This window comes from Poecilia reticulata, chromosome 9 (genome assembly GCF_904066995.2).
Source record: "Poecilia reticulata chromosome 9, P_reticulata-male-v2, whole genome shotgun sequence".
Taxonomy (NCBI): domain Eukaryota; kingdom Metazoa; phylum Chordata; class Actinopteri; order Cyprinodontiformes; family Poeciliidae; genus Poecilia; species Poecilia reticulata.
Window position 1 is genome coordinate 28,064,540 of NC_088838.1, and position 26,740 is coordinate 28,091,279.

General features: G+C 36.4%; 2 protein-coding genes across 5 annotated transcripts in view; both read right to left on the bottom strand.

Moving 5' to 3' along the window:
- Window positions 1-13,789, bottom strand: part of camsap1b (calmodulin regulated spectrin-associated protein 1b) — a 31,888-nt gene extending 18,099 nt beyond the window's left edge. For 3 of the 4 annotated variants that reach the window (XM_008417943.3, XM_008417944.3, XM_008417941.3), the window contains exons 1-3: window positions 13,331-13,789; window positions 11,237-11,403; window positions 4,162-4,424 (exon numbers count right to left, since the gene is read on the bottom strand). In XM_008417943.3, the coding sequence (XP_008416165.2) occupies window positions 4,162-4,424; window positions 11,237-11,402 (429 nt within the window). In that variant the 5' untranslated portion in view covers window position 11,403; window positions 13,331-13,789. Of the gene's footprint in view, window positions 1-4,161; window positions 4,425-11,236; window positions 11,404-13,002; window positions 13,257-13,330 lie in introns of those variants that run through there. The other variant, XM_081610834.1, reaches the window with a different exon arrangement.
- Window positions 13,790-14,853: 1,064 nt separating this feature from the next.
- ubac1 (UBA domain containing 1) lies at window positions 14,854-26,381 on the bottom strand. Its single transcript, XM_008417949.3, has 10 exons — window positions 25,875-26,381; window positions 22,192-22,312; window positions 22,010-22,083; window positions 21,822-21,929; window positions 21,632-21,734; window positions 20,821-20,929; window positions 19,832-20,099; window positions 19,619-19,705; window positions 18,538-18,676; window positions 14,854-18,254 (listed from the first exon to the last, which is right to left on the bottom strand). The coding sequence occupies exons 1-10, from the start codon at window positions 26,010-26,012 to the stop codon at window positions 18,139-18,141; spliced, it is 1,263 nt and encodes a 420-aa protein (XP_008416171.1). The 5' UTR covers window positions 26,013-26,381; the 3' UTR covers window positions 14,854-18,138.
- Between the last annotated feature and the right edge of the window lie 359 nt (window positions 26,382-26,740).

Here is a 26,740-nt window from a genome sequence, read left to right on the forward strand (position 1 = left end):
ACGCAAACTTGATCCTTTTTCTTGTAATGTTTTGGACATTAACTTGTGACAAAAAGATATTAATTCATGCTTATTGCACAGTACTCCAAAAGGACATGTCACTCAAAGCCATTACAGAGCAAATCCATAAAAACATACAGCACTGTTTCCGTCAGCGCGTAATGAAACTCGCTCCCAGCGTAATCCAATTGCTGATGGAAGTGCACAGAGACTAAGCTTGTTAACAGAAAATGAGAGTTATTCAGAGCTTTTCCTACAGCACAACCTACATGGAAACTAAGACAATATACTTTCAAACAGACAAAGTTAGAGACAGATAAAAATTAAAATGCATTGCACAAGTTCTGATGTTTTCTTTTATGCATCCAGAGTGAAGTTTCCATGATTTGTGGAGCAAAGTCATCTGCTGGGTGTTGGTCTATTGTGTTTTGTTGAGTATAACGTGAGCGCAGCTGCACAACAGGAAATTTTTAAGCACTTTATGCTTCCTTTGGCTGACAAACTTTATGGAGATGCTGGTTTAATTTTCCAGCAGGACTTGGCACCTGCTCACATCGCCAAAGGTATCGACTTTAATGACCAGAACGTCACTGAGCTTCATTATCCAGAAAATGAGGTGGAGCGAAAGCCTATGGAATATATATGAAGTATATACATTATATTATATTATTAAGAAGAAGACAAGAGACATCAAAGCCAACAATTCAGACCAGGGCTGAAGCGATCTGATTAATCGTGATTAATCAATTATTGAAATAATCGTCAACCAATTCAGTCATTGATTACTGGATTGTACAGACTCAAAAAAAAAAGGCAAATTGCAGAACAAACAGCTTATTCAGAGTAGTAATTAAGCCAAAATTGTCCAAAAATAAATTAGCATTAAAATATGTATTTTAGGGTTAGGGTTATGTTTGTTGTCTTATTTAAAAAGCTGAATTATTTGGTTCTTTGCATCATTTAATGTATTTCTAATTTTGTATTAATACTCTTAAATAAAAAACATCTGCAGAATGTCAAATTTTTTAATCCGATTAATCGTCAGAATTGATGACTAAATTCAGACCATCTGAGAACTGCTATTAAAGCAACCTAAGCTTCATAAACCCCTCAGCTGTGTAGCTCCATGCTACACAGCATTAATGCAGTAATTCATGCCAAACGAGCGAGCAACGGGAATATTCTGTACATACGTTTTGATATTCTTTTTAGTTTCTGTAATAAAATCTTTATGTTATTATTGTCCAGATTAGACTGGTGCAAATGCCTGTGTTTTTAAAATGAAGAACATCATTTTAAAAGACAAGAATCTGTCCTCTTTTTGGTTTAATCTTTTGCTGTAAATGTTTTGATAAATCACATTTGTTTTAGCTTAAGAATTTGGGGAAAAACCTAAATATCTGGTGATATTTTAGATTCCCAACAAAGGTTGATGTAATCAAAATTAGTCCTTCGTAACTCACCTAATTGGAGTTGGAAAAATGTGAATTTTTAAATTGTATATTTTAAAACTTCATATGGATGTACAGGAAATAAACATGTAATAATTTCAATGTATTTTGGTATAAAAACATCCAAATGTGACCTGTATGTCAACAACAACAACAACAAAATAAGAGCACAAAAACTGACTGCGTTTGCAGTCTTTTGTTTTCCACCGTGCTGCTTTCATTGATGCAGGGAGCAGCCCTACTGGGAGCATGTTGCCCCGAGCCCTGCGTCCATCCTGGCGGACTTTGTGCACACATACGCCTAATCCAAGCTGACCCAGGAGGGCGGCTCCCTTCAAGGCTTCAGAAGCTTCGGCTTTTGCCCCAAAACAACGTAGACGAGCCGCAGAGAGGCCGTCTTGCATGTGCAGCGGCGCCTTCATTCACACACACACACACACACACACACACACACACACACACACACACACACACACACACACACACACACACACACACACACACACACACACACACACACACACACACACACACACGCTTTGAAATAGTAGGGAAAACGGTTGCCATGGAAACCTCATGTCAAGTCAGCAAACTGGGAGGAGGGTTACAGCAGTCTATCAGAGATAAGCTCATAAATTTTCCATCTCCTAGCTAGGCTTTGTGTCTGGCTGCTTACACACAGGCCCATGTGGATTATTGAGTTTGAAAGCCAGAATGTCGCGGTTACACGAGGTCAGTGAACGCCACACACACTGTGATGAGGTGCACTGAAAGACAGCGGCCAAAAGTGGTGATGATGTGGGACATTTTGGCTCTGAGGGAGGTTTTTTTTTTAATTATTATTATTTTAAAGTGAAGAGAGGAAAAGAAATAAGATAAAGACTGAGGACACTTTTTAAAAATGTCAGTAGCAAATAAGTTTTACAGATGTTACGGTGACCTCAGAGTTTCATCATGTTCTGTTGCTTGTTCACAGCCCTAGTTTGTAAAACCAGACTTGCTTAGGAAACTAAACGCCACAATAAGTTACCGTTTTTGTGGGAATTTCAAAAAATGGAGAAAAACTACGAAACGGTTTGGATGAGGAACTGCAATTCAAGAATGACAAATTTTGCCGGTCCATCCCAGGTGCTGGTGCAAACTTTTTATTTTTAATCGGGGTAAAACTATTACCCCAATTAATATCTTGTAATTTTCTTACAGTAGAAAATGTTAGGCACAACACAAAAAGTTAACCATGTAGAGACTTTTACTGAAAAGTCAACTTTGCTGCACATAAATCAACTTTTATCTCATTTATTTAACTTGGCTAAATATTGCAAGTGTTTTGAAAAAGTGACTCAGATCTGTTTCTTATAAGCAGAATAAATTTTTTCAATCAAACAAGCCCAAAAGAATTTGAAAACCAAATTAAATTTCCTTTACAAGGGAAAATGTGCAAAATCCTTTTGAAGTTTTGGATTGTTTCTACAAAATCAGATAACTACAACTGCTTGATTTTATTTTAATCTATTACAATTGAATTTTTAAATTTTTTTGTTTACATTTTTATGACTAATTTTGGCCCACATGACAAAAAGTTTGAACACACCTTCTCTAAACAGTATTAGAAAGTAAATTAGCTAGGATTGTTTGAATATGCACTTTGTGTTTATCTTTTTTAATCTAAAACACGAAACAGAACCAAAACGCAGTAGAAGTCTGCAGGTGTTGAAATAGCTACTTTAGTCAAGGAATATTACTTTTGGTACAGATTGCATGTTTTTGGTAAAAGAAACTTCTTGCTACGTTGACGTCATTACACAGTAAAACCAGTAGAAATAATGCTGGTTTCCTTAATCAGACGCTTGATCAATCTTAGTCAGGCTTTAGTTAATAACGCCTTTGGGGAGAACTTTGTGTGGGCATGAAATCTATTGGTCACAATTGCTCATAAAACCAACAAGCTGCACTTTGCATGAAAGAGTTGTGGACACAGTTTGCTGCTCGACTTGTTGGAACAAGCTCCAGATGATTTGGCTGCAATCTTATCTTTTCTATTCAAAGGATCTGGGATTTGACTGCCATGCCAGCTGCACAAAGACTCCCATTCAAAGTTGGAGCTGTGATTAGGATTTTGCTTTGCATGTTACATCTCATCAGTTAACATGGCAACATCCATAAGTTACATGCATCACATAAAGCCAGTTCTTGTTTTGCAGAGTTAGTTAGGTCACAAATGAAAAGAAACAACGTGGGCTTAAAATTAGGACTGGGCAACATGGCTTAGAAATAAAATCCGATTCAAATCTGACTTTAATTCCCATCTTTCTTTACTTTATAAGAAATTGCAAATGACTTTACCCCGTCGGGAAATGGACCTGAATTCATTTGGACAGCTTCTGTCCAAATAAAAAGAATTTGTTAAACAAGATTGCAGGTCCTGGGCAAAACTCCAGCTTTTCCAAAAATTAAACCTTCATAAACAGGAAATTAATAACCCTTTGAAAAATCAATCAACATTTATTGTTCTATATTTGTAGCACAAGCAGCCGTTCAGCTTATGAAGCAGCTAATTTTCACATATCATCAGTTTGGTTTGGCCACTTCCTTCTTTAATGAATGAGATTCTGATTTAAAACCACCTTTTATTTGCTAAAAAAGCAAGAGCAGAATAAATCCATAATACTTCCACTGCATGTTAAGTTCAATTTTTGAGACACTTCCTTACCATTTTGATAGGAATGCAGGCCAGGTCCCCGTCTGTGACGGGTGTGTCGTCGCTCTCCATGACATAAATGCCCTTTCTGGACAGAGCCTGGATGACCGACAGATGGGACTGAAGCGACGCGGCCTGCTCGGTCTTCAGGATGAGAGCGCACACACGGCAGTAAAGCTCGCAGGACAGAAGCAGACGGATGACGGGGGGCTTGATGTGCTCCTGGTCGTACTGGTCTGTGTAGAACGGGTCCCGCAAGTCCTCTGGAATATGGTCTGCAACGGAAAGAATCTGGGTTTAGGTGATGTAGGTGGCTCTTAATGGAGCTCTAAAAGAGGAATGCGAAGTGCCCTATTTTAAAACTCAACTACTCACATAGTTTAATATGATTAAGATAACAGTTTGTAAACAATGGGGTTTGTACACTTTATTCGCAATAAAATTCAAGAACTTTTCATGGTAAGTTTTCAAACTTTTCCAGCATAATTGAGATAAAAATAAAACAAAACAAAAAAGAGTTTCAATTCACCATTATATAATTTATGAGCTATTTTTTTAGTGACAATATTCTGCACCTGCAGCAGGGACAAGAAGTCTCTTACACACAATAGATATGCACCTGACTGATCCAAGAACAAAACACTTGTTGCAAATAGAAATAATTTTTGTAATTCTAACTAACCTAAAATAAGAGAAGTTTAAACTAATTTAACTTGAGACTAAGGGGAAAAAAATGTGTCTGTCTTTTGTAAAAAAAAAAAAAAATCTGTTTTCAACTGTAAATAAAGTTTTTTCAAATTTAGGCTTTTAACCAAACATTGGATTGCATTTATTACAAAACTGTGCAGCTTGAATATCAAACACTTTTCAAACTTTGAAAACACCTGCAAGCATTTTCAAAGATTTGAAGCACCTGTGTGAAACCTGAAGTAGGAAAATGTGTATTTATGGTGCCAGGCAACACAAACGCATTTCTATCTCCAAATCATGATACGTGTAATATTTGTTCTAGGTTTATTTACTGTGAGTAAACGGAGCTCTTTGTAACTATAAGTGAGGGTGTTGCTTTAAGAGTAGATTGGGTCGCAGATCCTGCTGATCCAAGGCTGCTCAGGTGACGGCACACTTTGCCAATGCTTACTTAAAGTTGGAGCCACAAGGAGGAAAACTGTGACTAGTTCTGTTACTCCGAATGTGAGGTCATTCTCAAAACCAGACGCCACTCCATACAAGGGCACATTGCAAAGCAGCAGCGCAAACCAGATTTATCCTGAAGGTAAGCCACATGTTTAAAATAAAAAATCCTTCCAACTTCCAGCATAAAATGGTGTGGCAGCAGAAATAACCCTGTTTCTGCTAAACCTGTTTAGATTTCTGCCAGAGATGTGATAACACAGCGAAAGCTGAATGTGTGTGTATGACGAGTTCCTGGTTTTCACACTGTGAAGGCAACGAGAAACCTTCTCATCAGCAACCTGCAGGTCAAATACTGGAGAGCAAGCAGGAAGGGTAAAAGAAAATGCAGCAAAAGTAAAGAGGAACAAGGGAAAAAATTAAGTACATAATTAAATCCCAAAAGCTATCAGATGGTAACTTGGAGGTAAATATGTGTGTACACACAGTTTTTAGCATTTGCAGATGTGACCTAAAAAGTTTGGGTTTTCAAAACAGATGCACCAATCAGGCTTTTTCTGGATGACACCAACTTGATTTTGATCCATTTTTAAATTTGATTGGAAAAGATGTGCTGCGGGTTTCTTTACACGGGTAATACTTTTGAATCCAACAGAAAACGATGAAGGATCTGCAAGATTCTCCACATTTATCTACTAAAGGAAGTTGAAAGAAGCATAAACTGCATGATATAGGTGCATGTATCTACAGGTTAAAAAAATAATTTAAATAAAAAATAAAAAAAAAAACCAAAAAGACCGAGTTCTGTAAAAAAAAAGAAAAGAAAAAATATTTAATCAACACAGATAAATTCTAATTTACTACATCTGACAATCCAAGTGTTTTTTACATTTTATATAAAAAGTGTTCACTCTAACAGAGCAGCAATACAGACCAGTGATTTTTACAGCTCACTTCTTAAACCAATACCTGAGTGGAAATGACCAATGATACAACGCTTACAACACTCAGTTACAACGTTCACGCAGCACACTCAACGTAAAACGGTAAATAAAGCATGAGAATTACTCTCTGTACATTTATCCACATGTGACGAACTGAAAACTTAAATGCAACTAAAACGAGAGAACCTGTGCTCGACTGCTCCAAATTTTAACTTGCTCAAACCCTATGCAAAGAATCTCACCAGAAAAATTGTTTACTGAAAAATATAGCCATATGTGTTCAATTAGATATTAGTCATAGTGATTTCTTATATCAAAAAACTATATCATAAGAAAGATGTTATTAACAAATGCCTAAAGAAGTATTTTAACGTGAAAGGTTTCAGGGGTTTAAAGCTCTTCTGACTTGTTTTTCTTTCTGTCCTTCTCAGTATATCGTCTTAGGAGACGCAACTTAAAAAGCTCTTAAAGGCTTTTGGTTTAATGAAGCAATTCTCTAATGCACAGAAGATTTGTCGTGAGAACAAATGGCATTAATTTAAAGGGCAATCTCGTCATAATTAGCCGAGCAGCAACTGTTATAGTACCTTTAAGCTCGGGTCATTTTTCTGTCCCCATATACAAAAATCGACAACAGTTCTGCAACACATGATTAAACATTTAACCCAACAGTTTCTGCCATTCCTGGAGTGAATGAACATCATGACAGTGGGACTTATTGTGGCAGAAAACAAAGAGGTCTTGCTGTTGGAGTTAATTCTCCAGACACTGATGTCATGTGGCAGCTGACCCCGCCTTCCTGCAACCCAGGGCAGGCTAAATAAACGCACCAACCATGGCGGGGTGGAGCATCATGATGGAGCCTGGCAACAACAGCCAGGATGTTGTAGATCACACACAGCCAACCGTGACCGGTGCCACACCATAATCTGCACCAGCAGAGGCAGACGGAGCGCTAAAGACCTGCCTGCGAGCGCGACTGGTCCTCACTGTCAGCCAGAGTCAGCTTCCAAGGCCGGGATCAGCTGCGACACAGCCAGAGGATTCACATCTGCCGGAAACGGCACAAGCCAAACAAACAACCGTGCAGTATTTGCATCGTAGCAGACCCCATATGAGCCGTAGGGGGACTAGAAAGCAGGACTAATTTATTAAGTTCCCATAGGAGGAAGGTAATTGCAGGTACACCTGAGAGTTGTTTTCCCTCTGGGCCTCCGAAGCACAACAGACTACGCTGCAGTGTGTCATTTTTGTCTGCAGGAAGATGCTGCTATTATCCATCTATATCATTACCAAAAGCTCATGATGGCTGACAACACAGAACCAAGTAAAGCCTTAATGAACCCTGAAGGAAAAACAAAAACATTTTCTATCCCAACCCTGTTTATCTTAAAAACTCCAATTCTACTGCCATTTTTTAAGTGAATGCTTCAGTGACTTTGGAAATCTGTATAATGATTATAACAAACCCCAGAGTATGAAGGAGAGCTTAATGACGTACGATCTGACCAGAGATGATGCTGATGTAACAGACATGCAAAGCCTGAATTCAGGAACTGATGCATCAGGCAGCAAACAAAGCTGCACTACTCTGTTGGGCTGAAACAATTAATCAGATTAACAGTGATTAATCGACTTGAAATAATCCTCAACTAATTTAGGAATCAATTAATTGTTAACTGGAGAATACAGAGTATTACCAAAACTTGATGAAAGATCAGTAATTAAACCAAAACTGTACAAGTGGCAAAGTTTTAGCTTCACTCAGTTCAGATTCTTAAAAAAGGAAAAGAAATCTCATATTGAGCATGTTTTGCTTTCCAATCAATCAGTTAATCAAAAAAATAAACAGATCAGCCTTACATTGATGTTACGTCAAGCAAAAAGAGCTGAGTTTTCCACATGTTAGAAGTATTCTTGGCTGCAGATGCATCACCTGCTACAAATGATAGAGTACACTAAAGGAATGCTACGTTACTGCATATTAGCCAACAAAATGTTTATTTTCTTATTAAAAAATTCATTGATTCTGTTTTTTTGCATCTTAATCCATTTCTAACACTGTATTAAAAAGGCTTAAGTGGTTAAGTCTTCGAGCTGCGATGTAAGACGCTGGTTCTGCTCTCGCTGTTGAACCACTGCTACGCGCCATCATATTTCACAGATGGCGCGCCGCTTCTGCTCCACCTGGTAGTGACTCTCACACCGAACCTCTGCTTAAAGCTGCAGCATCTAACTTAAAAAAATTAATTTTACATACGTATTAAAACTTTCGCTGTCCTAACATCAGACAGATAATCTCTGAAAAAATAATCGATCTCCTCCCAGTTCTGCATAATTACTCCGCTCAGTCAGAAACAGGCACTCAGAACTAGCAATAATCAGCTAGCCGCCATGCTATCAGGAAGTTTTCATTCAGTAACTCTGGATTGTTTATTGTAATGGAACTTGTATTTGCCTTTGAATGTTAAGTTTTATACTTGAATTTCTTTGGCAATGTTGAGAGGTTTTATTTTCGCTCTTTGCATTATTTAGCCTCTTCAGAGCCTTCATCTGTTTTCAGTCTGTTAAAGATTGTATTACCGATAGCAGTACAATTTGCAGAATGCCTGTTTTGTTTAGTTTTCTTCTTGGAAAAAGTTATTAAAAACAAGTTTTTTGTCTAAATTAAGGTGAATTTATGGTTCCTTTTTCCGTATAATGTAACCGGTAGTGTTTATGATTAAAAAAAATAATTATGTGATCGGTATCGGTGATCGGAATCGGCAGGAAAAAACCTAATTGGCACGTCTCTATTTTTCACAGTAGTGAAAGGCTAATGACAACTGTAATTCACACCCTAACATTTTGTCATAATTCAGGTAGTCATCAAAACATTTGCTCCAGTTTCCACCACTCCAGCACTCCCATTTCTCTCATCACCATAACAGTCTAAAATTATATTAGTGAGCTGTGCAGGGCTTGTGTAAGCCTCACTTTTCTCCACATAATGACTCATCACAACATCAGATGTTGAAAAAAATAGTTTTCCAAAAACTCTTTGAATACTCTCATTAAAATCTAATGCCAAAATAAACTTAATGTTTTAACTTACTCTACTACTTGCTTCACATCTTTATATCTTAGTCAAAGACACAAAACACTTTTTGACAGAACGTCTGCATGTTATGAAATCCACATCTACCAAATATAAAGTGTCTGTCAAAAGAAGAGGGAGGGAGTGAAGGCCCAGTCCCAAACAGCACCAATATAAGCCATCAATACAACAATAAAACTAATGAGGCGGTGCAGAGAGAAGAACATAAATAAGAAAGAAAAAGAGAGGAGGATGCAACCTGAGCAAAAAATTTGGTTTGAAAGGAAAAGATAAGTATTCAGGCTGACATCGATAATTGACTATGGGCAACACTATGGACTGGATATCCTGTACAAACCTGTCACAATAAGCAATGATTAATCACATCATAAGTTAAAATTATCTCAATAATTTCCATTCTGACTATTAACATTTTTTGAAAAGCAATTTTGCTTAGAGACATCATAATTCATTTTATTTATGGTCTTGGTTGTTTTTTACTTCTATTTTATTTGTAGTCTGTAGTTGTGGTTTATTTTGGATATTTAAAATATCTTCAAGTTATAGAAGTAAGCGTTCTCTATAGAATTTGTTGATATTTGATGGGCAAACTTATTAATATATTACTTAAAAATGGTCTAAAAACAACATTATTGTTTATCTCAATAATTACTGGAACAATTTAGCATCCAGCACATTTGTTATTGCAAAAGGCCTATTCTTGTGAGATTAAAGAAACGTCACAAAGCTTTTCCTTAACTACTTTGACTGACGTTTTCTGAATGCCAAGTCCCCTGGATCAAGCAAATTATGACTTGTAGTGTCTTAGCTTTACATTTTTCCTTCCCTTAAAACTGGTAATATTCTTGGATTTCCACTCAAGTGTGTTTGAGGGGAAACTAACATCATCTAACATAAAGGTCCTCTTACTAACGCAGGCGGCCTCAACAGGGAGTGTGAGCGACGGGACGTGCAGATGAGTATTTTCCATCCACTGAGCACAGTGCAACAAATATAGATTAAGCATCAGTGACTGTCCGTCCGTCTGATTTAAGTTCAATCTCATTGGCCATCCGACAAGAACCCAAAGATCTGGTGAGTCAGTGAGCGAGGTTTCAGCTGCCATTGGGGAGTTGGTGTTAGAAATACATGTGTGTGTTTTAGCTTTTTTCTGGCTTTTCCTTTAATTGTGTTTTTCTGCTGAAGCACCAAACAAACTGCTGACTGAGTGTATTGAGAATGTTAAGTTTTAACAACAAAATACATACTGTTAAGATGAGAAAAATAAATTGTAAAAAGGTTTGTCATAATAACAAATTTAGCTGGATCATAAAATATCCTAAAAGTTATTGAGATAAATGATAATATTGTTGTTTTGAGACCATTTTTACAAGACAATCGATGAATCAAATTTTATTTGTGTAGCATATTTCAGTTACAAGGAAGTTCAAAGTGTTGTTTCGGCTGTTTCTTCTGTTCCAGAAACTGAATGCAAGTCATATAATGCATGTACATATTCTCAAAGATTAATAGACTTTCATTTTGAACAAACTGTTCACATTGGAACTGGATGATCTTTTAAATACCCAAAATAAATAAAACAAGTATAATGAATACTGAAACCTCTGGAAACAAAATTACCCTTCAAAAAAAAGAGGCTATATGAGACCAATGTACCAAACTGAAGACTTTTCTCATACAGTCTTAGTAAAAAGAAATGGGAATGATCAAGCTTGTTTTAATTTATCATGTAATTAATTGATTTAGTGCTTACTACAGTTTTGTTTCATTTCATACTGTCTGGTGTAAAATATGTCACCTGATAAGTTTGTAAGACTGAAAATACAGATTTCAAGCGACCAACGCAGTTGCCAGTAATTTTCAAATACAAAATTTGTGAGCGTTTGTGAAGGATTATTGGAAATCAACTTACCAATGCCGTAGGCTTTGGCAAAAAGCCACCGCAGGTTTGCAGCTATTTTTGCTCTGGCAGAGTCGTACATCTCCAGAGGTACTACATCCATTGTGCCGTCCGCAGCCACCGGTAACTCCGGTTTCTTCCTGGTACCGTCCCCGCCGGCGCACAAGTCAACATCCATCCTTAAAAATAAATAATAAATATAGCATCAAAATGAAGCTGAATATGTTGGGAAAGAGGGGTTGTTCATTTTCCTACTCTGTTATTTGGTACTTTTGCAATTTAGGTTTATCTGCACTGGGCAACTTTGTACTTGCCACTTGAACATTTTGTACTCTTTTTGACAACTGATGATTAAAAGTTATATTCTTTCGTCTGCGTACATTATTCTTAAGAGAATGTGGTCATCTTACTAAAAGGTAAAACCAAGTACCAGCAGGAGGCCTAAAGGAATTATTTTTGGTTTAATTTGTCATTTTGTAAGAGTGAATTGATATCAAATGGGTGTAACAAAAAGGAGTGAGATCCAAGTAATGTTCTAATTATTTATCTTTCTAGTTCTCTGACAATACCCAACTGCCAGGAGAAATCAACTAATACACAATTAAATTACAAAGTGCATAAATGAAATGCAGGTAAGAGTAGGCAGAGGGACAAACTGAAGCAGAGCAAAATGCTATTTTCTAATAGTAAAAGTGTGACAATGAATCCAAATAACTTTTTTCCCCTTTAAATAGAGTTTAAAGGGGACACGTGGCAAAACTTTGATTATACAGTAAACACCTGTCTATGACACACATGGCATTTAAGTAAGGTGTAAGTAAAACCACTAAGTACCAAAAACAGTTCTAAATGTAGCATATAATCATGTCTACCATGGAAGGCATCTGTGGATCATAATACTAATCAACTCACACAATATCTGATAACTGTAGTGAACTTGAGACAATAGCTAGAATTGTGTTTTACGTGTGGACCAAAGTAAATCAAAGAAATCCTTCTGACAGGTGGCAAAGCAAACAATTTTAGTTTAAACTAAAAGCTTGAACTATTCATTTTTTACATTTAAATAATTTGCTTTCAATTGTAAAATCTGTACAGATAATCCTCAAAAATGATAAAAAGTTAATTACGGTACACACATTACATAGAGTAGTACCTCAAGTTAATATTTTTGTAAATTTTACAGATGTTGTTAAATACTCCAAATTCAGTTTCTAGAAAAATACCACCAAAAAAAGAGGACTTTTGGACAATTGAACAAAAGCTTTGTCCTCTTTAGCATCAATGAATTCAACCTCAGCCCAATTTGTAAACCTCTCCTAAATTTTAATACATTTTCTTTTTGCCTCGTCAAGACAGCTTGTGCACCTTTTTTTAAACCATTTTTTCCTTCCATTCCACTTTCCATTAACATGCTCGAATACAGCACTCTGAGCAGACAGTGTAGGGTGCAGTCTTTTTCTGCATAGCTGAGATGCACCTGTGAATTCAGTTATTCACCATGCTTGTGTTTCTGGTTTACAACAATAAAGAGATGTCAGTTTTAATTTCTAAGCCAGTTTGATTTCCTTGTATTTTTTTTTTTAAATTGTGGCTTCAAATTGTTGAAATGTACAATTTAAAAGCGATATAAAGGTAGAAAATCTTAAATATTAAACAGGTGAACTCAAAACAACGTGGTTACCTTTACCTGTAACTAAGAGACATCATTTCATTGCTGAAGGTAAATGTTTTTCCTAAAGAAAAATAACAAAAGGACTAAACTAATATTAGCTTACCTTGTTTTATAACCTGTAGCGTTATCCTTGCGGTACTGCTTTACCACAATGAAACTATTAACGGCCTAATAATGGCTGGCTGAAACAGCAGGGTAGCTGCTATGTAAATTACAACATAATGATAATATGTTCTTGTTACAAAGACCTAATTTACAAGCAACAGTCATTAGCTGAAAATGAATATTGGCTGTAAACTGGGTTAGCAAAGCGGCTGAGCAGGCAAATAAATAGCGGCTAACTAACGCCAGCTAACTGTTAGCTTGCTAATACAACAGCGCCCCCAGCATTCACTGGAGCCATGAATGACGTTAGCTGGAGAGAACATTACCTTGAAAGGTGCTGCGTATTTCCAAATCACCCTTTAGGTATAGCAGGGTTACACAACCAATTAGCCAAAGACCTGCCTCGTTGTAACGTGGTCTGCTGTGTAGAAAATACAGCAGCCGCAGACACGCATCGTAGCCAGCTAATAATAATGCTAGCAGGGAGGGAGGTGAGTCTGTGTGGTCTCCTCCCAGCAACAGAATCCGATTCTCGGCCTGTGTGACAACCGCTACGCGGCAGACTCACAGGCGAGGCAGACGCCAGACAGAAGCAGTAAAAATGCGACGAGACTCTCTGGTTGAAATAAAAATAAAATAACAAGAGCGGGTAATCTCCTGATTATAAACCTATCTCTGTATTAAACGCTTCATGGTAGAGAGGAGACACACGCATCCCGCGGTGTGTTCGCGCTCTGCCCATGGAAATAATTTTCATCCCTGCCTTTCTAAATGAGAATGCTGCGCATGCGTTATTACCTTACAAACTGTCAACAGTAAAACGGTGTCAACGAACATTTTCGGTTTATATTTTCCAAAAATATGTATATTTGTAAATATATTAAAATTTGGGGAGACAAACGTTCTGTCAACCTTTATCTTAAAATTGTGTTCACTTTGGAAAAAAAAAAATCACTTTTCCAAGTAGACGTCAGCATTGACCTTAATCAATGCTGACATCTAGTGGAGAAATGTGGTATAAACACTTATGATTTTGAAAAACTGCATTTACGTTGTTTTATACCATAATGACATGTACATAATGACAGTATCATTTAATCCTTCGGCTGTTAGTTAAGGACATTGTTTAATAAATACAATTTAAACTCTGCACTGAAAAGGATAAAACTGGGTATTGGTAAAACAAATTATTACTTGAAGTTTAAACCCGTGCTATGCTATATTTCTTCAGACGTAGAGATATTTGTCGGCTTGCCATGCTCAAAACCCTTTTAAAAACATTTTTTTTATTCCAGTAGCATAATTTCACACTGAGAAAATAATCCAATCAATAAATATTAAGATAACACTTTGTTTCTTGCTAACCTCACCTTGAGGATTTGTTAAGAAGCTCAATCTTAGCTTCATCTGCAAGCACAAAGTTCCACATATCGTCCCAGTAGAGCTTAGCATGTTTATGTTTTTTTCTACAATAGTGAGTTTTGGAGATTCTAAACGCCATATGGACCAAAACAAACTACGTCACATTTATCACTCAATGAAACAAAAGTCAGAGATCAATTAGAGGTTTCTAGAAACTTAAATTTGTATGTAAAATCAGATAAATCTGGTGCTACAAACTAAATACACACACAGGCCACACTTTTAATGTAAAAAATGTAAAAACAATCCATCTTTTTTTCTTTGTAATGATGCGCTCCATTGCGTAGGTCTTTAAAGGGCTACATATTATTTTGAAAGGCACAGCACTTTAAATTTGTACTTTATTATGTTTGCAACACTGATCTTTATTGTTCCCCAAAACAAAGCCGCCACGTAAACCGACTCCAAACAGAATCCAACGAGCAAAGCCACAGAACGAATTAACTTTAATGTGAGAGTGATTTAGATGTCAGTAGCCTTCTGGCTGCTTGAATGAACAGACTCAATAGATTGCATAGGTTGTTGATGTGGGACAGTCTTGCATGACATAGCAGAGCAGAAATAGCTGGTAACCTCAAAGACGTTTTGCTTTGTTTATTTAAATTCCAGATGAATGTTTGGAAATGTTCTCTCTCTTATTTTTGGTTTAATGTTTTCTTTAAGAGCAGAATCTTTCAATGTACAGTTCTCAGCAGCTCTACACATCAACCCACCCTGTTCAAAAACCACTTTAAATCACACCTTGACCCACAATTTTCATAATAAGAACATCTCTAAAACGACGTAAAAACAACCTTTGAAGCATTTCTCTTTTTACATCTGAAGTGCAGCTTCGAGGTTTGCTAAAACTGTTAGAAATAAGACCAAGTTACGAGTTTGGCTTTGATATAAATAATGTAATAAAACAGTTCAAACAGACACTTCTCTCCAAAAACATTTAAATATCTTCTTTTTTTTTTTTTCATTTTTTGTTCAATATTGCATGTCTTGATGTTGCAGTCTGAAGAGATTCGCTAAAGCCAAACTAACGTCGGTTGAGCAGGGGTTTGCCATGACAACAATCTAAGCCTCCCTGAGCAGAAAGTCACATCAGTACTACATTTTCAATATAGAATAAAAACACTCAAAAGCTTGGCAAAAAAATAAAAATAAAACAACCAACACCGCCCTCCATATTGTTTTTTTTAGTAGAACTACAAGAGGCAAAGAGCTCCAACTTTTAGCTGGAGATTTTGAGTACTCAATGCAAAGGCTAATATTGTAAAACACTCTAACCCTTTCAGTTTAAACATCACTAATACTCATATCAGATACATATCTTTAAGTCTTTACTATTGCACAGAAATACAGATTTTCTCCCCTCTTCACTGGGTAGAACTAGGGACAAGGCATGAAATACAGGAACATTTTGGTTTGGTTGACAGCATGAAGTGTTCCTTGCTCTCTGAAGAAAACTGGAGACCAAAACTGTGTTTATAAAGACGCTTGTGCCCCAGCAGCGTGATTCAAACGCATTGTCATTCAAAGATTCAAATTAAAGGTTTAAAAGGCAAACCCCAGCCCCACGTTTTGATCAGGCTCAGCTTCATTTACTGTCCGACTCCAGACAATCCATGATTTGACTTCATCTGTGCCGCAGTGAGCAGTGTTCGAAGAGGTGAACAAGTGCTAAAGAAGCGCAGATATAGTGACATTCAAGTCCACATTGACAACAAACACACAGGCCGACTGTAGCATACTGTTGGAAAATCAGGACCGACACAACTTAGAGCACGAGGTCTCTCTGAAAAGGCAAAAACAGTTTTATGTTCGCAGACGACAGAAGTTTTCCTCTTAATAAGTGAGAGGTGTACGACTTACAGTGATTTACGGGTGTGAACGGAGAGGTAATGTATAACACAGTACCGGTCAGAGGTTTACATGCACTCATCACTGGCCTGATTCAGTCATTCGTAATATTGGACTTTTAAAGATTGTCATTCCTTTTCCACAGTGTGATGAAGATAAAACAAACTGTTTTAATTTATTGTTTATTTTCTGTAATCTTAACAGTTTGAAACATATAAATAAATCTCAACTAACAGTAAATATTTTGTTGTCATTAACAAGCTTCTGAATCATTAAAAATTTGTTTGTTTTCTGGCTTTTAAGCAAAGCCAGGAAACTATAAATATTGTATTCATAGTTGAGGGCTGGTTTTAGAAAATAATCTTCATTTTAGCCAGCTAACTGTATTCTTAAGACCTTTTTTAAAATGTTTGGGACAATTATGCTGTTAGGAAACCCAAGTTTCATCCATGTGACCCAAAATGTTGCCATTAAAATAAAGGAATCCATTAGGATCTTCGGGAGCAAAACTGACACCAGAAACAACTGAAAAACCAGTTTACGTACTTCAGTACATGAAGTTTTGGTGTGGAATAAGAAAGAAATTCCTTCTCCAAACTCAACACATTTGTAGCTGCCTGCATATTGTCTCGTGGTTCAACACTGTGAAGTAAAAAAATACAAAGACTGAGCCGTTTGGCCACAAAAAAGATGCTTAAAGGAATTCAAACCAAAGCACATTAACAACTGTCAAAAATGGTGGTGGACGCATTATGCTGTGGGACTGTCTCACTGTCCAACTAAATTACTCTAAATTAACAGCTAGATAGTTGAAACACACTTTAAAACTGGTTTTGGAACAGGTAACGCAAAATTACATATTGGACGTCCTACAACCCTTCAGGAAAATGTGTGAATTAAACTTAAAAAGCTGAGCTGAGCCTTCAAATCAAACCAATTTAATCAAATTAACACAAAAAAATCTACCAGTTATGACAAGAAAAGTGGTTAAAAATCCACAGACTTACACCAGAAGCTTTTTTTATAGCTGCAGGAAACATGTGGTGAATACACAAAAATGTATTTTGATTTGGATCTTCTTTAGACGAAAGAAAATCCACAAATAACTCAAATAGTTTTTTGATAACTGCATTTTTATGTTAAAACTATTGAGGAAAAATGATGAAAAACACAAGATTATTCTGACATTCATGCCAGTGATGAGTGTGTAAGCGTCTGAGCAGAACCGCGTCTGAAAGCTCGTTTTCAAAGAGCTTCGTGAACGCTCAACTCCAACAACAACCTGCTCTTCTGATGACATTAGAAGTAGAAACCCAAACATCATCAGGACCAGAACTCCTCCACACATTCATTAATAATGAAATGTAACATTTTAAAGAAACAGAGAAGACTGTTATATTTAAATATTGCAAATCATACAAAAACTGTTCTTTAAAGTGTAAACATTAAATTGATGCCTGATGTCATTTCTTTACATGGAGAAATGATATAAAATAAATCATGTCTGTCATATCTGTAAATTGTTCTTATTAATATGTAAAAACAACATATTAAATCTCAATTTATATTACCACTGTAATAATAATAATAATAATAATAATAATAATAATAATAATAATAATAATAATAATAATAATAATAATAACATTTGTTTTGTATAGGCGTTTTACTGTATTGTTATAAATAGTGTAACAATTTAATTCAAACTTTTAACTCCTCTGGCTTTTTCTTTACAAGGCAGAAAAAAGAAACAAAAAAAAAAAACCCAGTAAACTCTATTTGTGTCACATCCATACACACATTTCCTGGTATGATCATACATACACACAAGCTGCCACAATCACACGAGGGTAATCAGGAGGCTCTATGTGCGATTGAGGGTCTGGAAGATTCTGGATATTTGGAGCATGACCGGGCCTGTCTCGGGGTCGTTCATCCACTGGGTGCTGTTCAGAGGATTCTCCAGCATGTCTTCAAACGCTGCACAAAAACAAACAAGAAAAACACATGACAGGGTTATTGAACTCCCCTAGAGTTTAAAATGTCACAATGGTTTATGACAAATACTGAGATGCCACATTATGAGTTGGTGCTTAGCGGGCAACTTCCTGTACATTTCCTCAAATCTAACTATAATCTAGACATTCCCTTTATATTTTAGATTTTGGTCACACTTAAATGGTTCAGATAGTCACACACAATTTCACATAAGACAAAGATCTTCTGAATAACGGATTTTCATCAACGTCACACTGGAATATACCGAGCAGAGTCTTGGGATTCGTTAGACCCAACTGGACCACGGGGTTTTCCAGAATCGCTTGAAACAGAGGGCTGTTGGTGTCGATGCCTTTATCTAGATCTTCTGGAGATGGTTTCCTGTCTCCCAGCAGCCACTCACACTGCAGAATGAAAAAACACAGATGTGTAAAAATTACATTTTACAAATTAATACATTGATAAAGTTTTCACAAACATTGAGTTTGAACACTAATTTTGAGCATAAAACAATGGTAATGTAATATTTAAAAGGTAATAAAAAACATTTTTATGACATAAAAAAAGGAAATATTGAAACAAAACCACACACACACACTTGTAAAATGCAAACTATTTCTTTAAACTAGTAGGGAAACATGTTATTTTTTGCAGTCTCAATTTGTAATCTGTGAAATAAAATTAAATCCAATATTATGGATTTAATCTACTAGTCAAAGTAGATTTAGGTTTGAAATTATTTATTAATGTTATCTGTTCACCAAATTCAATCTCATAGAGAATCTGTGGGGTCAACTAAATATTAGAGTGATGGCAAAGAGGCTTTCCACCCTCATTAACTAGAATAAATAGTCAAATACCAGTGGAAACGAGCCAAAACCTGGTCAGTAAGTTTAAGGGATTTTCACACTGATTATGAGGAGGTGCATAAAAATGAAACTACTTTTACAGTGTTTCATGCAGATGTCATTTCCTATCAAAAGCAAATTTAAAATTACTGTGCCTATGAAAAGGAGGATAAATAATTGGGGGTTTAACTTAATTTGAAACAGTTAACTGTAAATGTTTTGTTTTTCATTAAAAACAACTGCAAAGCTCTAGCTATAAAACTAGTAACTTATTCAAATAAAGAGAGAAATGAGAAGCTTCATGAACAGTGAGGTTCTCATTTGTTGTTTTTTTTGTCTTCTTTAATTTCTCACTGAGAGATAATCATGTAAATATGAACAAAAAGTAACAGCGCAGGTTTCGTCTCGTATGGTAACTTTGCATAACAACATTGTTGGTACTCCAGCGAAACAGCAAACACTGATTGAGATAACACCACGAGTTATGTAATCACCTACCGCTGCATCTTGTTGGTTATTATTCACTCTGAGAGCATCAATCACCTCCTTTTCATCAAAGCCCATCTCCATCAATGCAATCACAGCCTGGAGAATCAAAGACTTGGTGTAATTATTGGACAAACAATTTTTAGAAACATTAACAGAGCCTTCAAGAAAAGAGAAGCCACAATCTTATATTTTTAAATGTAAATGTTACATAAAAGCACTGACTCTGGAGTCTGGCCTGAACTCCCTTTTCCTGCGTATTCTCTTGAAGATCTCTGTGAGTTCGTCCTGCCGGCTGCTCTCGTCGGAGCTCGATTGCCTTGAGAGGTTGGAAAGAATGTTGGCTGAAGCGGAGGCTGAAGCCGAGGGGCCCGTTGTTGTCGCTGCCGCAGCCCCTGATGCCCCGGAGGAGTCCTGTCCCGGTAGTGGTGCATCCACAGTGGGGTCATCTATGTGTTCGATCAGCCACTCCATGGCCTGGGTCACTGACATGCTGCAGGGAAATAAAGGAAAAAGTAAATAAATAAATAAATACAGGGTGCGTGCTGAAAAATAATGCTGTTCTGAACCCAAACTTTATTTAAAGGGGCAGTACAGTATTATGAATTTTCCAGGCATAAAGCGCCATTTTATAGCAGAATCAAGTAACTATATTGCCTTCAGTTGTTAGAAAAATGCTGTAATAAATCAAATATGAGTTAAAAGAAATTTGACTTTGTAATTTAATGCTTTAAAATTGGACCTGTCTTTTTAATAGCTCCTGATCTTTCTGGAACTTCAGAAAGTCATCACAGCGTCGCTCCTCTATTAACCCTTTAACAACGTTTTTAGCAGCGCTTCACTGAGAAGTAGGTTGCATATTGAGCTCGGCTGATGCGCGGTTTCTACCAGGTGTTTGCAAATCAATGCTGGCTAGTCTGAAGGAGCTGAGTGGGGGAGTCAAGATCTGTGAGGCCAAAGTTCAGACGCTTGGGGTGGAGCTGCACCTCAAAGGCGGAGTTAGGTCCAATAGTCGTTTTGCACACCTGTATGGTTGCCAAGGAGATTAAAGGATTTCTCAAACATGCATGAAAGAATCAAAGCAACACTTATTTTTGATGAAGGAATAACATTATAACATCAAGATGTATAACTAAAAAAAAAACTTGGTTTTACATAACACTGCCCGTTTAACAAATGAATGGATAAAGACACCAATTACACTTCAGCCTTACTGGCAGAGTCTAAGCGCTTTGATGGCTCTGCTCTCAGGGAAACCCATCTCAGTGAGCTGCTGGAGGGCCGTTTCATCCACACGATCCTCCTCATCTTCATCCAACATCGCTTTGATACAAAAAACAAATAATTACAGAAAGGCAGAATATCTCAGAACACAAAAATAAAGACTTTTGAAGCAACAGCACACACAGTTTAGAAACGATGAAGAAAAACTACAGTTTATAGACACTTGTTATTAAAGAAGCCGACTGGGGCCTTTGGGACGTTTTTAATCAAAGGCAGAAAAGTCAACATAATCATTTTATTTTTCAGTGGCTGTAATCCTCTTCCAAATGCCAATATGGTCAATGTGTGAGCGTTTAGTTTCCTTCTGTGAAGATTTCTCAAAATGTGTCAATTTTATGACAGAAACATAAACTAAGATCTAAGCCTGTCGAAATAAGAAATTAATCAATCAATCGCTCGATAAATTAAAATGAGCTTGATCCTTTCCATTCAGATCATTAATATTTAGTGAAGAGCAATTTTCTTTACAAAGACTTTATAATCCAGTTTTTACTTCCATTTTATTTATTGTTTTTGATTGTTTTATTTTGTGACACTGTCTTTAAGCACGCTATACTGGTGCAGAGTTATCAAATAAATTTGTAATTGAGTGTTTAAAATAAAAGGTTTTAGTCCATTCAGCACTATTTTTCTGTATCAGATTGGTATTAGTCGATTCTAAACCTCAGATATCTTTATCCGTATCAAAAGTTAAAAAAGTGGATCGGTGCATCCTCATCATAATTAGATCTTCCTGCTTACCGTTGGCCTTTTTGAAGAGTTCAACAGCATCGGGGTTCAAGGCAAGAAGCTTCTGTGCAACTTCAATAAGAGAAACCAGGATTTTTCTAAGCTCTGTTTGAAACTGGAACAACACAAACATCAAAACACAAACATGTTCACAGACATCCATTGTTTTTAGTATAACTGCAGGGAAGCTAGCTCATCTTACATCTCTGATGTTGTGCTGTGTAACAGTGCGCTCAGTGTGCCGTGTGGACAGGCTGCCAGTAGCCTTCAGGATAGCATCTTTATCTGGAGCTTTGGTATCTTGTTTCTTCTGTTATAAACAGCAAAAAAAAAAAAAAAGTAACATAAAAACGTTCAGGTCATTTCCCACAGAAACACGATCAAGCTTACCTTTTCATCTGAACTAACATCTGCCATCTTGGGAGGGGTTGGAGGCGGTCTTTTCTTTATGAGCAGCAAAACATCTGCCAACATAAATGACACATAAACCCGTATATTTTAAATATATTTTAAAATAATAAATAAGGCATGCTTGATCGAATTTAAAAACATGCCACACGAGCAATGCATACCTTTGTCTTTAAGGTTTTCATCAGCGATAGTTTTGGTGTCGGTGAGGACTCTTTCTGTAGCAGCGTGTATAAGTTTATGATGGGTAAGTGTTTTGGGGTCTTCTAGAGTTCCATGAACATGCTGCAAAAGATAGAGAAAAAAATTATATGTTAGACAAATCTGGGATTGCAGCTACTAAATATGGAGATAAGTCATATAGATTTAAAACTTTATGCTTCTTCAAACTCCCATTTTACAGATCTTTTGATTTATTTCAGTGCTTAAAATACATTTATGTGTTTATGCAAGATTTATTTGTTTAGTTTTTTTTTACAGTGGTCAGGATTTAAATATGGAAACTGAAAATCAGGCAAACGAGCTACAAGACCTTTTTTTTTAAGGTTTTGTTGTCTCTAGTGGCCTTTATTTGAAAGTAGTTCGACAGGAAACAAGGTAATGAGAGAGGGGGAAGACATGCGGCAAATGTTGTCAGGCCAGGAATCAAACCTGCGACCACCACCATGAGCACTAAGGCCTCAATACGTGGGTTGTGCTTTGTCCCTGCACCACCACAGCACCCCCACACTGATCTTTAAAAACCATGACCTTCTGATTCTGAGCAACACTTCTTTTTTTTTTTTAAGTAACCAAAAGGTCCCAAAGCACAGTGTTCCAATTTTATTTTACTGAAAAACATTAAACTACACCCATGAAACTGCACATGAGGTATTGATTTCAAATATAAAAAAGTTTAGAGCATTGCTGTCCAAACTACTAAACTAAATTAACAGTATTATGCATTTTCCTGGCACATAGTGCCATTTTATAGTATAAAAAAGTATGTCGTTATAAAAATTTTGTATATATCAAACATAACTTTTTTTGAAATTTGAAAAAATTTGACTTTGCATTTTAGTGCCTCTGTCTCTTTAAGAAGCTCCTAATCTTTCCAACACTCCACCTTCAGCATGTCATCACAACAATGCTTTTTCATTAAGCCGTTAACGACCATCTTAGGAGAATACAGCCTGGTTGTAAAAAAAAACAACTAATATTTTGTGTTGTACTTAACATTTTTTATTGTAAGAAAATTATGTTTGTAACAATTTAACCCTTATAAAAAGTCTCCATCTGCATCAAACACCTATACTGAATGGGCCAAATTTGCATCACTCTTAAATTGCAGCTGGTAGGCCGCACAAAATCGGTTCAAGAGTCATAAATGGCCCCTGGGCCACATTTTTAGACACCCCTGAAATACAGAGAGCATCAGCAACTCATCCAAGAAGTAAAAAGAACATAGCACAAAATCTAAACTGTGCATCAGTGCATAATTTCAAAGGATTGCTTGGATACAATATTGGTTGTGCTATTATTATATAGTAAGTTCAATGTATCTAGACTCATCTAACCAATAATGTATCCTGCCATTTGAGAAAACTTTCAGTAATGCCCTCACTTAACATAGACTTTAGTGACCATTAGCGGTATGTTAAGCTTACGGAGAGAGCGATGGGAGCATCATGATGATGTGAAAGAGGGAGGAAGAGTGAGGACGGTGTGGGTTAATTACAGTCAATTTCTAGGTGAAACAACAGCTAAAACAGAAACAAATATTGTGTTCACATATGTATACCGACTTTATTGTGCAGAATTTTTTTCTCTAATATGAATTTTGATGTTTTTCCTCATTATTAGCCACATAAATTGTGACAGGAATCTTTAATTTTAGTTTTGATGCCTTTTATAAAGGTCTGTGCTAGAAAACTAATGTACAAACCAATAGTTGTAACATTATTTAATGCGCTATCCTTTAATTAAATTAAACAGAATGATGTCTTTGCAATATTAAAACAAATATAATCGCAAAATCATGTTTTCCTAACTGCCTCAGTTAAGGTCAGTGTTCATGACTCAACAAAAAAAAAAAAAAAAGGACTGGGCGAAATGCATCACAGGAAAACACTGCAGTCCGAAAACAGGATAAAGGTCCGTCTGACTTCTGCCAAACCGCATCTACCCTTTCGAAAAATATTAAACAACCTGATGAGTCATAACTGAAACTTTTTGGAAGATGTGCGTTTTATTACACGTAGCTTCTCATTAAAAAACAAAACATCAAGCTAAAGCCGAGCATGGTGGTGGTAGTGTGGTGATCTGGGGTTGCTTTGCTGTAATTGTTGGACCCATGACTTTTATGACGGGACTTCAATGCATGTAAACTGTTGCGTTTATAGTGACAGCATTACGTTTATGCTGCGTCACTGTGACTTTCAACTTCCCCTTAGGAAAAAATAAAGTTGTTCAATTAAATCTAATTTAATTAAACTAACAGAAAATCCTGAAAGAACATTTTCGTAATAAGTTCATAAGATTACAACACCTCACAGCCTAAGCTAATCTACAATTTTCAAAGAGTAAGGTGAAATTCTAACATTGAGAAGTAAAAGAATCATTTTAAAACTATTTATTCAAATTTCTAATTAGTTAAGGCAAGGTTGGTGTGGATACATTTTCCCTCAATTAATTAAATAATCCTTTAAAAACTGCTTTGTCGGATATTCGATGATCTTAAACATTGATTTTAGAGTGGAAAAAAGCAAAATCAGAATAAATATTTTTTTCCTGCATTGTGCAGATTATTACAATGCTTATAAATGAAATATTTTTGTTTAGCAGCAATATTAATTTGGGTGGGCATTTAATATATTGTTTATCATTTATTGTGATAAATTTCTTATCGTGATAGGAATTTTGATTTATCGCTGTCATGGTAAATTTCAACTAATCATGTTCTCGGGATAGATAGTGTTACTAGCTTCTCCACAGTTTGTTCAATAAAAGTATCAATAAATATCGATGAATTGGAAAATATTTGTGCAGGTCAGAGATAAAAATTATACTTCTTTATGTGAACATTTCAAGAGAATTATCTGTGATTACAATCAGAATCACACAGTTACTTAAAAAATAAATAAATATTTCTTATCACTTTTATTGCGATCACAATAGTACCACAAAATATTGTGATTAAACAAATAATTGCTGCCTGTTGGTTTTGATAAAAATCAACTAGATAATAATTCAAATTTTAGTTTTAATTTTATTGTGTAAAACAGTAAAACTGGCAGCTTTGCTCAATCTTATGTAAAAAAACATATATAGCTACACAAATTATAATGGGGCTCATATGATTCACAAAAACAAGAAAACATAGATTAAGACTAGAAATAATTGACTACTTTTGAGTAGTTTTAATAAATGAATGAATGAAGTTTGGGTATAGTAGAAATAATCAAACTTTAGCAACTATAAGACAAGAAAACTATACATAAACATTGTAGTAAAGTTGAGGCAGAAGTGTTTAAGTTGACTATTATATTAATGAGGTTTCACGTTAAAAGGCCAAAAAAGGAGAGAGGGGGTGAGCTGTATAATAATAGAAAGGCTAAGAAGCAGCATGCCTCTCTGACTGGGGACAGAAAAAAGGGCCACAGTGTTAGTTAGCTGAAGAGGGGCAGCCAACCTGCTAAATTATAAATAGCAGAGTCTACCCAGTTACTATAAATACAAAGCCAGTGACACTGACACTGACAGTTTAAAGAGAGGGAATGGCAGGCATATAACATCTAAGGCAGAGGAGTGACAGGACAAAAAAATGTCGAAGAAGACACAAACACCCCCACTTTTTAAAAAAACCTACATGTTTCAAGCACCTCTCCTTCAGTTTTTCAACAGTGGTGTCTTCCGTGACCTCCTCTAGCCACTCCGTGCCGTCCATCGTGCAGATGTGTATTTTCAACACTTTGCCGGCGAATATCTTCTCCTCCTGCACGAACATAGCTGCTGCTGCTGCTGCTGCTGCTGCGGCCGAGGCGGCGGCGGAGAGAACCAGCCCGGGGACGGTGGCAGGCGGACAGCCGTTGTTGCCGTGTCTGCTCTTCTCGGAGAGCTAGCGTGCTAGCGTTAGCACCCAGCCAGCCAGCCGTCGCTTGTAAATCCGACGACAACACAGGAAAGAAAGGAAGGGTGCACCGCTCAGCTCAGACCCATTTTTCGGGGTCCCGGCCCGGGTGTCGGTATGGTGGGAACCGAGTGACGCGTTCTCCAGTCCCCAAGTTGCCGGTTTTTGCCGTTTAGCACATAAGCGGCAGGCAGCGAATATCCTATTTTTACTGTAATGTTGTGAACTGTGAACTGCAACTGTACTCGCGGCGGGGCATTCTGGGAGTTGGAGTTGGTTTCGCTTGTCCCACGTAAACGGAGCAGAAAAACGGGCCAAACTAGTTTACTACGCAAACATTTCAGTTAAGTTATGTATTGCAAAATACGACGGCGTAATAGGACCATTGTAGATTGAAAAAAAGTTAATTTTTACTCCCCAAAATCTAGAAAAGACAAGAAAATTTCTGAGCTTGAAAAAAATGATTGAAAACTCCGAAAATATGTTGTTTTGTTTTTTGTTCCAGGTTTAATTGGCTCTTTATTATAAATTTTAGACAGGAAAGTGAGAAATGAACATTTTTAGATAATTTTTAAAGATTTTCTAGGTAAAAACTGGAAATTTCA